The 14736-nt window shown below is 42.6% G+C and overlaps 2 protein-coding genes across 2 annotated transcripts in view; one reads left to right on the top strand and one right to left on the bottom strand.

The window, feature by feature from the left end:
* The window catches only part of poc1a (POC1 centriolar protein A), a 33142-nt gene extending 18994 nt beyond the window's left edge, over positions 1-14148 (bottom strand). Inside the window, exons 1-9 of the mRNA XM_030091630.1 lie at positions 14097-14148; positions 11469-11553; positions 11219-11390; positions 10899-11078; positions 10714-10821; positions 10249-10364; positions 7812-7945; positions 4066-4134; positions 3785-3925 (exon numbers count right to left, since the gene is read on the bottom strand). Coding sequence (XP_029947490.1) covers positions 3785-3925; positions 4066-4134; positions 7812-7945; positions 10249-10364; positions 10714-10821; positions 10899-11078; positions 11219-11390; positions 11469-11553; positions 14097-14111 — 1020 coding nt within the window. The 5' untranslated portion in view covers positions 14112-14148. The remainder of the gene's footprint in view (positions 1-3784; positions 3926-4065; positions 4135-7811; positions 7946-10248; positions 10365-10713; positions 10822-10898; positions 11079-11218; positions 11391-11468; positions 11554-14096) is intronic.
* LOC115388659 (B9 domain-containing protein 2) lies at positions 12907-13715 on the top strand. Its single transcript, XM_030091883.1, has one exon. The coding sequence runs from the start codon at positions 13000-13002 to the stop codon at positions 13525-13527; it is 528 nt and encodes a 175-aa protein (XP_029947743.1). The 5' UTR covers positions 12907-12999; the 3' UTR covers positions 13528-13715.
* Positions 14149-14736: the final 588 nt, after the last annotated feature.

Below are 14736 nucleotides of genomic sequence, written 5' to 3' on the forward strand. Positions count from 1 at the left end.
CAGGACTTCTCAGAAGAAGAGAATATGTTTCAGACATCGCACTAATCATCTCTCTCAGCATGGTCCAGCTGCCCACTTTGTAATCACCCTTTCAGGCACATCTGTAATAACTGTTGTCAAGTAGAGCAGCTATTAAAATCAATTTAAAATCTTGAGCTCACGGCAGACAGGGGGAGGGAAAAAAAAAAAAAAGAGAAAGGCAGCCAGACTGAGCAGGAGAAAAGAGGCCTGAAGGGCCGGTACAAATGAAGGTGTTTAAAGGACACTGCAGACACACTCTTCAAGCACTTTTTGTTAGAAATAATCACATTTACATCACCAGTCCTTCTGAAACACTTGAGAATAATTTTCCCTGAAGCTCATTCAGTAATCCTGAAAGACCTGCCACTTAACATCTGTGTGCATAACATTGTTAAATCGTGTGAAAGTTTAATATTTTTTTTTGGATAGAAAACTCTTCTTTGGTGAGAAAACGCAGAACCGTGATCAATGAGTAATTTACTGGATGCGGTGAGGATATTGTGCGGCCGCCCGCCTCTGCAGCTGCGAGACGCGTCGCTTCATTTTCAGTCCGGATCCTCCAGTATAAAAGAGAGGCTGCATCGCGGGGCGGGTCGATTTAAACTTCAAGCAGAGCGATCAATAAGAGAAACGGGAGACACTGAGGGCGAGTGTGTGTCAAACAAAAACGAGAGAGAGAGAGAAACACAGAGAGAGAGAGAGAGAGAGAGAGAGAGAGAGAGAGAGACGACCTTGCCTGTGCCCTTCTTGATGAAAGTAACACAGTAGGAGTCAAACAGGTCGAAATCTAAACCATTCCACCACACACACACACACACACACACACACACACACACACACACACACACACACACACACACACACACACACACACACACACACACACACACGTGAACGTCTCTGCTCTTCCCATGTTTTCATCCTTTCATTCAGTTTCGTGGCTGAGAGACTCGTCGTGCTCGCCGTCCCCGAACTGAAGCGTCGCTCCTCGTTCTCCCGGTTGAAGGATTTTAATCTCACCTGATCGGGTGAATGAGTTTAATCTGGTCCGGAGCGCAGACGTGAGTAATGTTTGACCTGATGGAATAATGACTGCAGCCCAACTGATCTGCTTTTTTATTTTTTTTTCTGTAAACTCTCCAGTCTGTTCTGAGTGATTTACTTTCACGTATTTTAAAAGTCAGTCCATTAAATCTCTTCTGCCCTGTGTTCAGGCTGGGTCCAGAAAACCAACAGCGATGTCTCTGACAGATTTCACTTGTTATTCAATTATGTTTTTTAAAGGTTATTTTTCAATTCTTTCTTCTTTTTTTTTTTTAAATAAAAGGAGCAATTCAAGCCCCTCTCTGTGGGGCGTTTACATGACGACGGCATCCATTTTAGCTAAAACTTGATCAATCTGGTTGCACCAATAGCACCTGTTATTGGATTTGCTACTTAAACTCAAATGCCCTTTTTTGATTGTAGGAGGAAACTGGAGTACTCACACACACACACACACAAAAAAATTTATCCATGTACAGGGAGAACATGCAAACTCCACACCTATTTAGACTTTTGGGTCTGTGTTGATTCTCTCCTCCTCCACCTGTGATAACTGGACAATGAGACATTGAATGTTTTTTAAATGATCGTATTTGACGTTAAGCTGTGAATTATTTAATATATGTGCAAATAAGTGACTGAAGTTACCACTTTGATCAACAATTAAAACATTCTGAACCTTTCAATTGCTGCCATTCAGTTTCACTTCCTTCCAAAGCTGCGTAAAGTGCAACAGTGCGAAGATTTAGCAAACACACAGCTGAGCCTGAAGACAGGCTTTCATAGTGAGCTCCAGTGTGAGTCACACACGAAAAAGACAATGCTTAAAACTGAGTCAGGAAAGGTTTAGCAGTTTAATAACCGTGTCTTCTTCACTGGCAGAGATGCACAGACAGGGTGTGGTGAGAAGCAGAAGAAAAACCCTCTATTAGATTACCTTCCTGAAACTGGAGAAGATGCTGCCACCAAATAGCTTTAACAGTCAGTAAGCCTTGATTTCATCTTCCTTTTTCTTCTTCTTTTTTTTTTTTTTTTGTTTTTACTTTAACTGACTCTGGCAGTGATTGACTCTGACGATATTACCCAAAATCCCTCAGTTGTTAAATTAAATCAAAAGAGCATGAACCAGGAGAGTGCAGCGTCTCCTTCGCCATGATGTCATTAGAAGTAGTACTAATGTATTATTCAGTCAGAAATCTGATAAAAATGAAAAAAGATGAGTAAAAATAAACCACAGGCCACTCTGAAAACGGCCAATGAGAAGTAGTTTCTGTGTAAAGCACCTCATTTATCTTTATGTCTTGATGATAGATGCACTCTTATGGCCTATTCCAATAAAAACACTCACAAACGGCAGCGCCCACTAGTGGCCTGACATGACAACTACATACTGTGGTTTCCAGCATTTCTGCATTTTCCATGTAAACAGACACTTTTCAAAACATTGTTCTGTAAACGTGAAACTTTTATGAAACGAACATGCATGAAAGACGTGTTTTCACTTGAAGCATGATGTAATCAGATCCTTAGTTCATCTTTGACTCATTATTGCGACCAAAGAAAGTCGTGGCACAGACATTATTACTAGTATAAACATTTCGAAGCTCAACTTTGGGGTTTTTATTCACCCATTTCAAGAGGCCAAGGAGATGAAACAACTCTGAAGTATGAATGAGAAGGCACTTCTCACCCTGCATGTGAGATCTGACTGTAGCCGTCGGCTTCACCGCAAACTTCAAAGGAAGGACATGAAGCAGGAAACAGGCCGAGGGGCTTCAGTTTGACCACGTGGTTTTTTTCAGTCAGGCAGGATGCAGGCATGAAAATACGAGCTGGTACTACTCTCAATCTGTGTTCAGGCTAATGTGAGTGCACAGGAAAAATATCTAAGGGATATGTGTATATATGTGCATTTGTAAAGTCACTTAATTAAGTCAGAGGGGTTTTAGTTAATGTTCACTTGCAGTGCTGAAGAACTTGTTTTTCCTGCAATACTTTTAATCACACAGACACAATTCAATTTGGAGCACTTTAGAAACTGAGATGAGTTCAAATGTAATTTTTAGAATAATGAAAATTTAAATTCAAATTAGAAGTTTAGAATTATATTTAATTAGCATCTTTTCTCCTGTGAAGGGGAAAACAATTATCACCATTTATCCCTTTAATTGCTTATATACAATCCGATCACCCATTAGCCGCTTTACTTTTTTCTCAGGTGTTTATAATAATGAATCCACGCATGGCTGGCATGCAGCAGCTGATTAGTCGATACCAGTAGATGGCAGCTTCAGGCATTGGAGCACTTTAATGACTGCAAGTACAGTACAGTATTTGTCAATGAAACCATATTGTTAAATCAAGAAAAACATGGATGCAGCAGTCTCATTTCTATATCTGTGACTTTATAAGTCCTCCAGCATTCGATGGAGCTCGAAATGTGAAGAATAGATAATCCTTCTGTCTTATTAAGTTACTGTAAAAATGGAAATTTGATTTTTTAATTATCAAATTCAACGAAAACGTTGTGCCTGTGTGCCAAACACAGTATTTACTGAAGGTATCAGTGTGTTGAGCACGAGAAAGGATCCGATGGATTTTATGTCTAGGATTGTAATCTGTGAGTGAGAGGAGTTAAAGTGGACACGTAACGCACAGAAACAATATCGGCGGAGCAGCTTCCAGTTGGCTGCGCTGGTCCCTCGCTGCCTGGACTTACCTGGCTTTGGAGCACAGATGGAGCCGTGTTGAGAGCAGAGCGGGCCCTGCTGGAGCCGCCCGGCCGGCCCTGCGAGCTGGGAGCAATCCTGGCACCATTCTCACTTTCAAAAACATCAAAGTTGCTCTTCCACACCATTACCTAAAAATGACATAGAAATTGCATTGCAAAACACTAAAAAAACAAAATTCTGAGACGGCACATGATGTCTTTCTTCAACCACTTCTCCTAAAAATCTATAGAGTTATATATAAGGTTTAAATGGAAGAAGCAGTCGTCACCTGTTCATCGGCACCAACAGAGGAAAAATGCTCTCCTGACCTCGAGAAGGCCACACCGGTGACTGGACCCTGGAGCAAAAGAGGGACAAAATAATTAGTATTGAAGTAATAATACTGTAAAAACCACTTTTAGCCAAAGCACTTCAAGGTGAAGACTTCAAATTCAGATAGAAAACTAAATTTCACGAGCAACTAAACCAACAACGGCACTGCTTGAGATTAATCTTAAGAAATATCTGTCAAAAAAACAAACAAAGCAGTGAAAGTAAGAATGGAGCAGCCTGTGTATTTCATTAATCTTACACATTGTAACTTCATAATTAATCAGTTTTCCTTCTGCCAGGAAACATGGAAGCAGTGAAAATGTAGGTGTGAATATAAACATGGAGGAGGTAAACACCACATAGAAGACACAGAAATAAATACACACCTGTTAGCATAGTGCTGTGTGTGTGAGTGTGTGTGTGCCTGTGTGTCTAAATCCCAGATCTAAGCCTTAATTTGTCCTTTTTGGGAGCATTTCACAGTGCAGAAGGGGGTCGATGGTTATGACCCGAGCGCTCCATGTTCGCCGAGCGGACGAGGAAAAAGAACAAAGAAACAGAAATGTGGAGAAGGGAGCGGGCAGGGAGGCCGCTGCGAGGAAAAATAGGAGCTGTGTCCTGCGGCTGGCACCCAGACAGGCTGGTTTGGGTGAGGAATGGTTTCCCAGAAGCACCTGAGAGAAGCAGACAGTGTCACTATGGCAACGCGACGGCCTGACAGACAGCATGTTCTGTCTCTGCTCTGACTAATGCCTGCTGCCAGGCTGGCACTCGCCATGGCCAGACACACACACACACACACACACACACTCTCACACTGAACCTATCTCAGCTGGCACAGTTTATACACCGATAAATGAACAGGAGGTTAAATAATCCACACAACCCCAACACAGTGCATTTCATCAAGGAATGACTAACAACAATAATGAAATTCTATTAGTGTTCATTACTCTTCCCTTATAAAAAACTTTCCTTCTTGTGTTGCACCAAAATATACAACATAAGGATCTTTTATGCTTGTTGTGACATTCAAATAAAAAACAAACCGTACAAACCGGTGCTTTGTATGCTCCAGAATTCAGTGTTTACATGTGGAGTTGATGGGAGAAGCGTGTGCACCGTTCTGCTTTTGGAAATTTAAATGTGTCGTGTCAATCACTGGATGCCTTTTCTTCTTCTGTCAGTGGGTGAAACAATTAAACGCCCGCCTCCTCGTTTTTCCGCACGTGAAATCAAACTGGCTAAGCCATTCTGTGGTTTGTTTCTGTCGTGTTCATGTACGAGGCTGCTCAGCTGTCATGCAGCCTCCTGCCAGTAGGCGGCGCTAAAGAGTCGTCAGACAGCAGAGCCCATATTTTAAAGTAAAAAGACTTCATGATTCATGTTGAGCTTGAATAATCCTCCAGATCCCTCCGGCAGTATTGAAAATATGACATAATTATTAAAAATTGTTTCAACAGCCTTGAAAATGCTCTTAATACAGACCATGTTCCCAGGGACAATATTTAAAATCCTTGACTAGAAATTCTAATATGCAGCATTTTTTCTTTTTTCAGATTAGTCTCAATAAGATCTTTGTTTAATCAACAAGTAAATTAGTCACCAGGAACATCCCAACTTTAAACTTATGCATAAAACAGGGAGTACATGTCGGCCAGAAGCAGATTAACATCCAGACAAATAAAACCTAATCACAGATTTTCAAAGGCAATAAAGCGTCACGCTTCCCTTTTAAGTAGGGAGATTGTGCTAATTAAAATTTGCAATATACATCAATAAAAACGTCAACATGCGGCGGCTTGGATACAAAAACCGGCCTGACAGCATGAGGGGAGAAAAACAAGACAACGTCGTCACTTTTCTCCTCACATGCAGGATTAATGGATTGAAGGGAAAAACATGGCAACAGAAAAACATAAACTGATTACCACACACTTGTCAGAAGTTTACATTCGCACTCCAACAAACAAAACGTGGGCTGCAGAATAAGTTAAAGAGCAATAAATAACCGAGCGACTCCTCGCACATGTGTCGTCCATGTGCCAGGAGTTGGCCAGAGATAATACGCCAAGGCCTGGAAACTTTTTTTTTTAAGCAAATCTGCACTGATGAGCAAATTTGACTGGACTTAATGGATACCAAAGGTGTCCTGTGGAGATGTTCAAACAAATAAACACACACACACACACACACACACACACACACAAGGCACCGGACCGTCCGTCCGTAGCAACGCTCTGTTTTCTCTTTGTTTTCTGTGTTTGCGGTGTCTCCTTGACATTGAGAGGCTCTGCGGTGTTTGTAGTGTTGATTAACTTCTCTGTCACTTCTTCTTTGTAACATCTGAAAGCAATTCTAATTGATTCGGCTCTCACAACGTTTCACGCAGGTGCAGATGAAGCTGCAGAAAGTCGTTGGTCTTTAAAAGTTCAGGCCGTCTTATTCGCCGAGCTGGGGCCTGAATTCGTCAGAAGCTCTGGAGCAGAGACAGCAGAGCAGAGAGACAAATTAACCTAATTTAGCACGATTCAACCCAGCCAGGTAAAGTCCTCCTGAGGCCGGGTAAACAACACGTCTCCCAGATCCAACTGCAAAACACTCGCGTGGTTTTCATACCGAGTGCATGCGCGTACACATTCGACGGCGCGCACACCCACACACACACCTGCACACCCACACCGAACAGATGGGGGGGGGTCTCCTATCTCCAGCTATGCAACTGGAGAGACAATTAGCGCTCCGAGTGCTCCCAGCACCAACAGATTGGTGGAGTCGCCGCCGAGCCAAAAAGAACAACAACAAAAAGTGAGACGCGGGAGAGGAGATGACAAATTTGGAGGTGTGAAGAGAGAAGAGGAAAACGCGTTTTTTATGTAGGGTCTTTTTTTTTATCGTGACAAAGAGAAGGTTGGCAGGCTACTTGAAGGGAAATGCAGGTGACACCGACAAAGAGGCAAAATGAGAGACGGGCAGCGTGTGCAGAGGGATAGATAAACAGATGGACCACATGTGGTACTGGCAAAGCCACCGCTTTCCACCAGCAGCCAGCGAAGCCAGTCCATCAGCTGTTCAAACACACACGCGTACAGTCGGCGAGCTGTCCGGCCAGACGAGGAGGGAAACCGAGGCCGACGGTGACGGTGGCGATGAGAGCCGCGGCACGCTGAGAACGACGGCGGGACGGAAACAAGAGGAGGAGGAAGAAGAAAAGGAGGATCCAGAGGAACGGAGGCTGGAACACACTTCTGTTTCCTTCCAACAACCCCGAGATGAGTCACTGTGAGTGGGCCGCACGCTCGCCAGGCAAGCACTAAAATACACCACATACAAAAAAAAAAGGCATCTCACACACACACACACACACACACACACACACACACACACACACACACACACACACACACACACACACACACACACACACACACACACACACACACACACACACACATGCATACAGTCCTCAGAGAAACAAGTGTGCACAGAGAAGATGTGCAACACTCTCACACAAAACTGTCCACAGCAGGTCCTGCACACAAACAGGAAGCACAGCGAGCGCGCAAGAGGCCGTCACCTCACACAAACGAGGGTCAAGAGGACAGTGAGGCCTGAAGGATGGCCAAACACTCTATGTGTCCTGTGTGTGTGTGTGTGTGTGTGTGTGTGTGTGTGTGTGTGTGTGTGTGTGTGTGTGTGTACCTGGTGTCCGTGCAGTGTGTACAGTAGCTTGCCCTCCACAAGGTCCAGGATTTTCAGAGTGGAATCGCTGGACGCAGTGATGAGGAAATTACCAGCCGGGTGGAAAGACAAACTGTTCACCACTCCGTTGTGGACTGAAACACACACACACACACACACACACACACACACACACACACACACACACACACACACACACACACACACACACACACACACACACACACACACACACGAAGAGCTAAAATGGCTGAAACTGTGAAAATGTCAAAAATGCTGAAAAAGAAGCTTGAAACCTCTAAAATCAGATCCAAAAACAACTAAAACAGTCATGAAATGCCTTCTATCCTACATTGCAATTGAAATTTCACAAATGCAACATAAGACACAGTTTATGCTCATATATCAAAACTACATGAAACCTCAGCTGTGCTCGCCTCACATTTATAATGCTTAATGAGTCTCCAGTTAAATTTGATCTGGTGGAAAGTGACAAAAACAGCTTATTGATGGGAAATGCTGCAGAGCCCTGGTCTCCACTGTGACGCTGCATGTTCTCCCTGTGTGTGTATTGGCATTTCCTCTGTAATTCAACCCCGCTGTCTGAAAATGTGTTTCAGGTTTAATGGTGACTCTAAAATTGGTTTACATTAAAGTCATACTGTCAGTGATGAAACAAATACACAAATAAATGAGACACCTTTTTAAAAAGATGAACAGCGCCGCTGCTACTCTGCTCACAGTTTGGCTAAAAATTACTTCACATCCAGTTTCTATTAACAAACAGTATTACAAGTTCAGCAGCAGCCTGGAAGATCAGTGAACTGGGGCGAAATGTGTTGACAAGACATTAAACAAGCAATGGCTCCCCCTGCTGACTAACACGTGGTATTACCTTTCCTTTTATAATTACAAAAACCAACCATCCTTCTGTGTTTTCAGCTCAGATGACTCTGGGTGAAGGCAGATTACACCCTGGACAGGCCATCAGAGGGCCAACAAGGAGAAGCAGATCATATTATAACATATTAACATCTACAGGCAGTTTACAGGAAATAGTAAGGATAAATATATAAACAATGAGGAACAATGAGGAACACCATTCTGCTATTGTCATATCCTTAAAGCAAAGCCAGGCTGGAAAACATTTTTAATACATTCATGTGCAATAATGAGGTCTAATTTTGGCAGCAGATTTGTTCTCGCATTTGTTTGTTGTTAAAATGTAAATCAACTTCAGCATGTTAAGTCGAAAAGGAGAAGGTGGGAGAGGAGAGGAGAGGAGAGGAGAGGACAGAAGAGGCTTTTATCTTCATGCTCAACCGCCTCAGACAGATGTGATTATCCTTTATTAAATCTCACGGCTGAAATCAGATTAGGCCTGCTGATTAGAACAATCAGCCTGAGTGCGACGCTGACAAAACGGCAGCAGAATTGGGTTTACTGAATATGTAACATATCGTTAATCTTGATTACCGCACTAATCACAAGCTTCAGAGCTGAATTTCACCTTTGTTTTGAGTGCAGCTTATCATCACGAGCCTAAAATCTGAACAATTACTTCAGGTGTGTTGGAGATCGTGTTCGGATGAGATGATTTCAGTGTCAATTCAAACTATCCACTAAAAATTGAGCTGAAAGCAACAATATCTGAGCTTCCAAATTGTTTTTTTTCCACTTTAGTTATTTAATTTTCAATAAATGTATTCAGCGCAGAGCAGACCATCATAAGGTTCGGGGGCCGTATGTGGCCCTTTGGCTCTGATGGGAAACCAAACAATAAACAACAATCAAACAAAATCACAGCTATTATGGGCTCTATGCACAACTTCACCACTTCCTGAACTTCAGGAGGCTCCTTGTTTCCTGTCTTTCATGATAGGATGAACTGATTAATCCAGGTGTGTCTGGCCTCAGTAAATGGCCAGACACACCTGCAGTAATCAGCTTGTCCTATCATGAAAGACAGGAAACAAGGAGCCTCCTGAAGTTCAGGAAGTGGTGGAGTTGTGCATAGAGCCCATTGGCTTTTACACATGTAAAATAGTCACTTTTTAAGTTCATAAAAGTCATGTCAAAATATGTTTTTTTATCAAGAGATAATTCTTACTGCGCAAAACTGTAAGTCAACTTATGCCTCAGCAAGAGTACGGCTAATTTTTTTTGTGGTCATTAGGAAGACTGTTGATATAGAGGCTTGAACTGTGAAGAGTTCACATGTTCTAACTTCCAGGTACTCTGGTTTTCTCCTGCACTCCAAAAACAAATTATTGAATTTAATTTGCTCTAAATTTGGATTGTGTGACTGTTAATGTCTCTGTAACCGGCCTTCACCCAACTCAACCATATGACGGATAAAATGGAAGAAAAGATGCACAGATTGATAATATTGATAGTGGAGAAACTGCCTGAACTACCATGAATGTACCCTCTTTACCTTGGTAGTGCTGCAGCATCTTGTGGGATCTGATGTCCCACACCTTGACAGAGTGGTCAGTGCAAGCAGCGGCGATACACGTCCCACTGGGATGAAAGTCCACCTGGTTTGAATAACTAATAGAGACAAAAACAACACGTCACACGTCTGGAAAAAATGTGGCTTCGTTATTAAAGGGAAGTAATTGAACAGGCAGAAAACTGGGAAAACTCAAGATGCTTTCATACAAATCAGTTTTACGAATATTTACAGAGGAAGCATGGAAATCTGACTAAATATATGAGTAATGAATGACAAGGTTTAGATCATATTCCAAATCTAGGGCTCAGATTGGGTGAAAACTTTACAAATAATATTCACATCACATGCATGTTGAACTGTGAAGGTGAAGACTTTGTTCCTCTCAAACATCGAAAAAATAGTTTTTTTCCCAGCTTGGTCCACTGAGGCTGTGTGTCGGCTTACCCTGTATGATCATGGAAAGAATGAATGCACTCTCTGCTGTTTTTGTCCCACAATTTTATCGTCTTATCGTCGCTGGAAGACACAATTAAACGATCGTCTGGAGAAAACCTGCAAGAAGAGTAAATGATTTGTACGGTTTATTGAACCACACTGGTGACAAATGTGATCAATATAAGCGTTCATACTTGGCACAGCGGACCCAGTTGATGTGCTGGCTGAGGGAGAAGAGGAACTTTTGCCTGTGGACGGTCCAAACTTTGACGGTCTTGTCGTCAGAAGCCGTGACCAGCGTCTGTCCGTCACCGGAAAAGTTTACACTGCGCACAGTGGCAGTGTGAGCTCGGAAAGCGGAGGAATCAGCCTTCCTGCACGCACACGACACATCACGAAACACAAAGAAAACCCAGTAGGTGTTCAGCAGTGCGGCTACTCCTCTGTGTTGAGAGAACACTGAGTTTCATGACTCACAGCTTCGTGATTGTTAAAACCGACACGAAAAACTTACATGGTGGGCACCCACAGTCTCACAGTCTTGTCTCGAGAGGCCGAGGCCACCAGATGTCCAGAGGGTGAAAACTGAACCGAGGTGACGGCGTCTTTGTGTCCATCGAAACGATACGCTCGCATCTGTGGCTTCATGTTCCAGATCATCACGCAGGTGTCCAGAGAACCTGTGGCTGTCAGCAGCAGCAGCAGAGCGGAGTGAGCGACTCCAAAATATTAAGAAAAACATTGAAAAAAAACGTAGAGATTACCGATCTGTTTCATGTTGCAGCTGAAGTCCACGCTGGTCACTGTGTCCCTGTGACCTTTAAAATGTCTTTCTAAGGTCGGGTCCGACTGAGTACAGACAAAAAAAACAAAAAACAAAAAACAATATCTCTGTTAGTTCATTCAATGAGTCAAGAGGTTGTACAGCAAATGACACAGATTCATAAATAAAGTAGGTTGATGCTGAAAACGGAGAAATATACAGTAAAATCTAACTGAAGACATGTATTTAAAACCTTTAGGAAACCATTAAACAGCTGGTTGTGTCATTAAAGGAATTAAAACACAGGAAGGCATATCACATCAGAAAAAAATGCAAGTTTTAAGTTAAAGCCAGGTCAACTTTAATGACCCATTTCAGTTTTCAAGTCTGGGAATCAGTTCACTGCTACTTCTCACTGAGACACTTGAAAGAAAAGGAAGTCAATGTTTATGTTAGTAGTAACACTGTTCTTTTTTGTAATGTAACGAGTCTAAATATCTCCTGTGAAAGACGCCCACTGCGTGTGAGACATTTCATTCCAAATGACTAAAACCGCCTCCACTTTTCTTAGAATCACAGAAAAATCAAAACAGTTCAGAACATCCATCTTCTGAACAGTTTTCAAACAGGATGAAAACGAACCATGAAAACACACACCTATTATTAGACCATTATCTATCCAAGTTATCTCACTCAGATAGAACAGGATTTCATTTTCAGAAGAGACTCATCATGAGTCACAAATTGCAATTTAATTAATTAGAAATAGAAGACATCTACCAGTAAATGAGAAATATTAATATGACTAAACTACAATACGAAAGAGCCAGCGAGTTTCCCATTCAGACACAATAGTTAAGAAACTAGTTACATTCTATTTTATTATAAAACAATGCAAATATACGATAACAACTTAAAATAAACATCAAGTGTTCCATTAAAATTTTACTCTAATATGTATCCTAATACCTACTACTTGTTTATTAATTAAATGCAGTGGCGGTAATTCACCATGCGGAGGCACTGTTTCGCGCTGATAGTGCGTTTTTGCGTTTTTATGTTTCTAATCGAAGTTGTAAACAGTTGAAACGTGATCTTTCATAACGTATTAAATTCTAGTATTCACATCACAAAAACACACATTTTAATTTAACTTTACAGGTTCCATTTTAGGAAACAATGTTTAAAAAAAAAATTGTAGGCGAAGAGGTTGCCGGGAAGAAAATTTGACCGCGTTGTACACAAAGAAACACGTATAATTCTGCTCTTATGATTTAAATACGGTTGGTGATATTTTCACGGTGGATTTTCGGAGGTATGACATATGTGAGAAAAAGAGATTTGAAGTTGAAACCGAGGCTATCTGCCTCAGGGTTGATTTTCACTTAGGCAGGCAGCGGGGCAGGCTGTTACCAAGGAGACAGGGTGTAGCTTGCTGCTAGCTGCTAGCCGTAAACGGGACGTTACGTCCGGGGTAAGGGAGACGGGGGCTCCCGGTGCTGCATGTCCCGGTTCCACAGGGCGCCTTCACCATGGCAGAGGTGCACATTATCGGACAGATCGTCGGGGCGAGCGGCTTCCCGAATAACAGCCTATTCTGCAAATGGGGAGTTCATGCGGGAGGAGCATGGCGGCTCCTGTCGGGACTGAAGAACGGTCAGACCCAGGTGGACATCCCCCAGACGGGGGACATGGCGTACTGGAGCCACCCCATCGATCTGCACTACGCCACCAAGGGACTCCAGGGCTGGCCAAAGCTTCACCTCCAGGTGTGGCACCAGGACTCCTTCGGCCGCTGCCAGCTGTACGGGTACGGCTACTGCCACATCCCGTCCAGCCCCGGACACCACCGGATAAGCTGCGTGACCTGGAGGCCGCTCGGTTCCTGGCAGGAGCAGCTAGCGCAGATATTTGTTGGCGGTGGTCCACAGCTCCGCAGCCCGGACCTGATCCACAGCGGGGCGGACAGATACCGACTGCACACCGAGGCCATGGGCACCGTGGAGCTGGAGCTGGGAGTCATCCTCAGACACTTCGACAGCTATGGCGTCGAGAGCTGAGACAACTTCACTAAGGACTTTTGTTTTTGTTTTTCAGCCACTGCATGTACATAATAACGACTTTTTAAATCATATTTTCTACATTTTATAATCTACATATGTTTTTATATATTAGACAACATAAGTCAATAAAACAGCTGTGTTAAGGAAGCGCGTTTGGGTTTGGGGATGTGTTTTCATATTGAAATAAAATATTCACAATTCAATCTCATGTGCATTACCTACAGCAGAAGAACAAACTAATGAGTTTGAAACAATCTGTAATTTCTATTGAAGTTTCACTGTCCACTTTATTACCGAATTTAAATGTTTGGAGATCCCCTTTGTAAGTGCATTCACCTTACAGGGTAATAACTGTAGAGGTTTGTTGTGGTGTTGTGGTGTTTATTTAGCACTGAATTGCACTGACAAGAGGCATGGAGTTATCATTCAAGATACTTCCAAATCACTTGAAAAATACTAAAATAATAAATCACCACAAATAACTTTTTCTGATAGAGAGCTTGTGAGGAAACGACACATGAGAAACGAACTTCTCTCGTAGCGGTTCAGGTAACAAGTGCACTCACCAGAGCCGAAGTCATTTTTCCAGAGATGGGAGTTAAACACCAGGTGAGAACAAGTCGTTCCTCTTCTAACAGTTACTTAAAATGTAAAACTAAACTCCAATCCAGTGTCTGAATGAGAAACTATGCACAGGGGCTTCCCTTTAGCTCTCCTGTGTGCTAATGCTAGCATCCAAGTTAGCTAGTTCAGTTTACGCGCCGCTGATGGCGCTGAGCCGCTCTTAAAGGGACAGTGTCCCTTTAAAATATGTAGTAACCCCGTTTCGCCAGCAGGTGTCAGCAAAGGCTCACAGAAGCGACAGAGGTTCTATTCCCATGTAAAAAGATGGGTGAAAGGTGCAGTCAGATAAGGGCATTCTATCTGTGGATCTGTATTACCCTTGCAGAGTCATGGAAGGGTCATCTAACAGAACTACTGTCCCACAGATCCAATAACCTACAAGACACCAGAATGTTACAGTGTAATTACAAAGAAGCAAAAATTCAGCCCTACACAACTCAAAAAAAAAAAAAAAAAAAATCCAAAAATACACACAAAGGAGCATAATGTTTCCACAATACAATGCGAACCATCACCAATATACACAAAATGATCAAGTTATGCTAAAACAGATGCTCACAGTGACAAAAACTAAAATAGAAA

Source organism: Salarias fasciatus, chromosome 5, assembly GCF_902148845.1.
Source record: "Salarias fasciatus chromosome 5, fSalaFa1.1, whole genome shotgun sequence".
NCBI classification, from domain to species: domain Eukaryota; kingdom Metazoa; phylum Chordata; class Actinopteri; order Blenniiformes; family Blenniidae; genus Salarias; species Salarias fasciatus.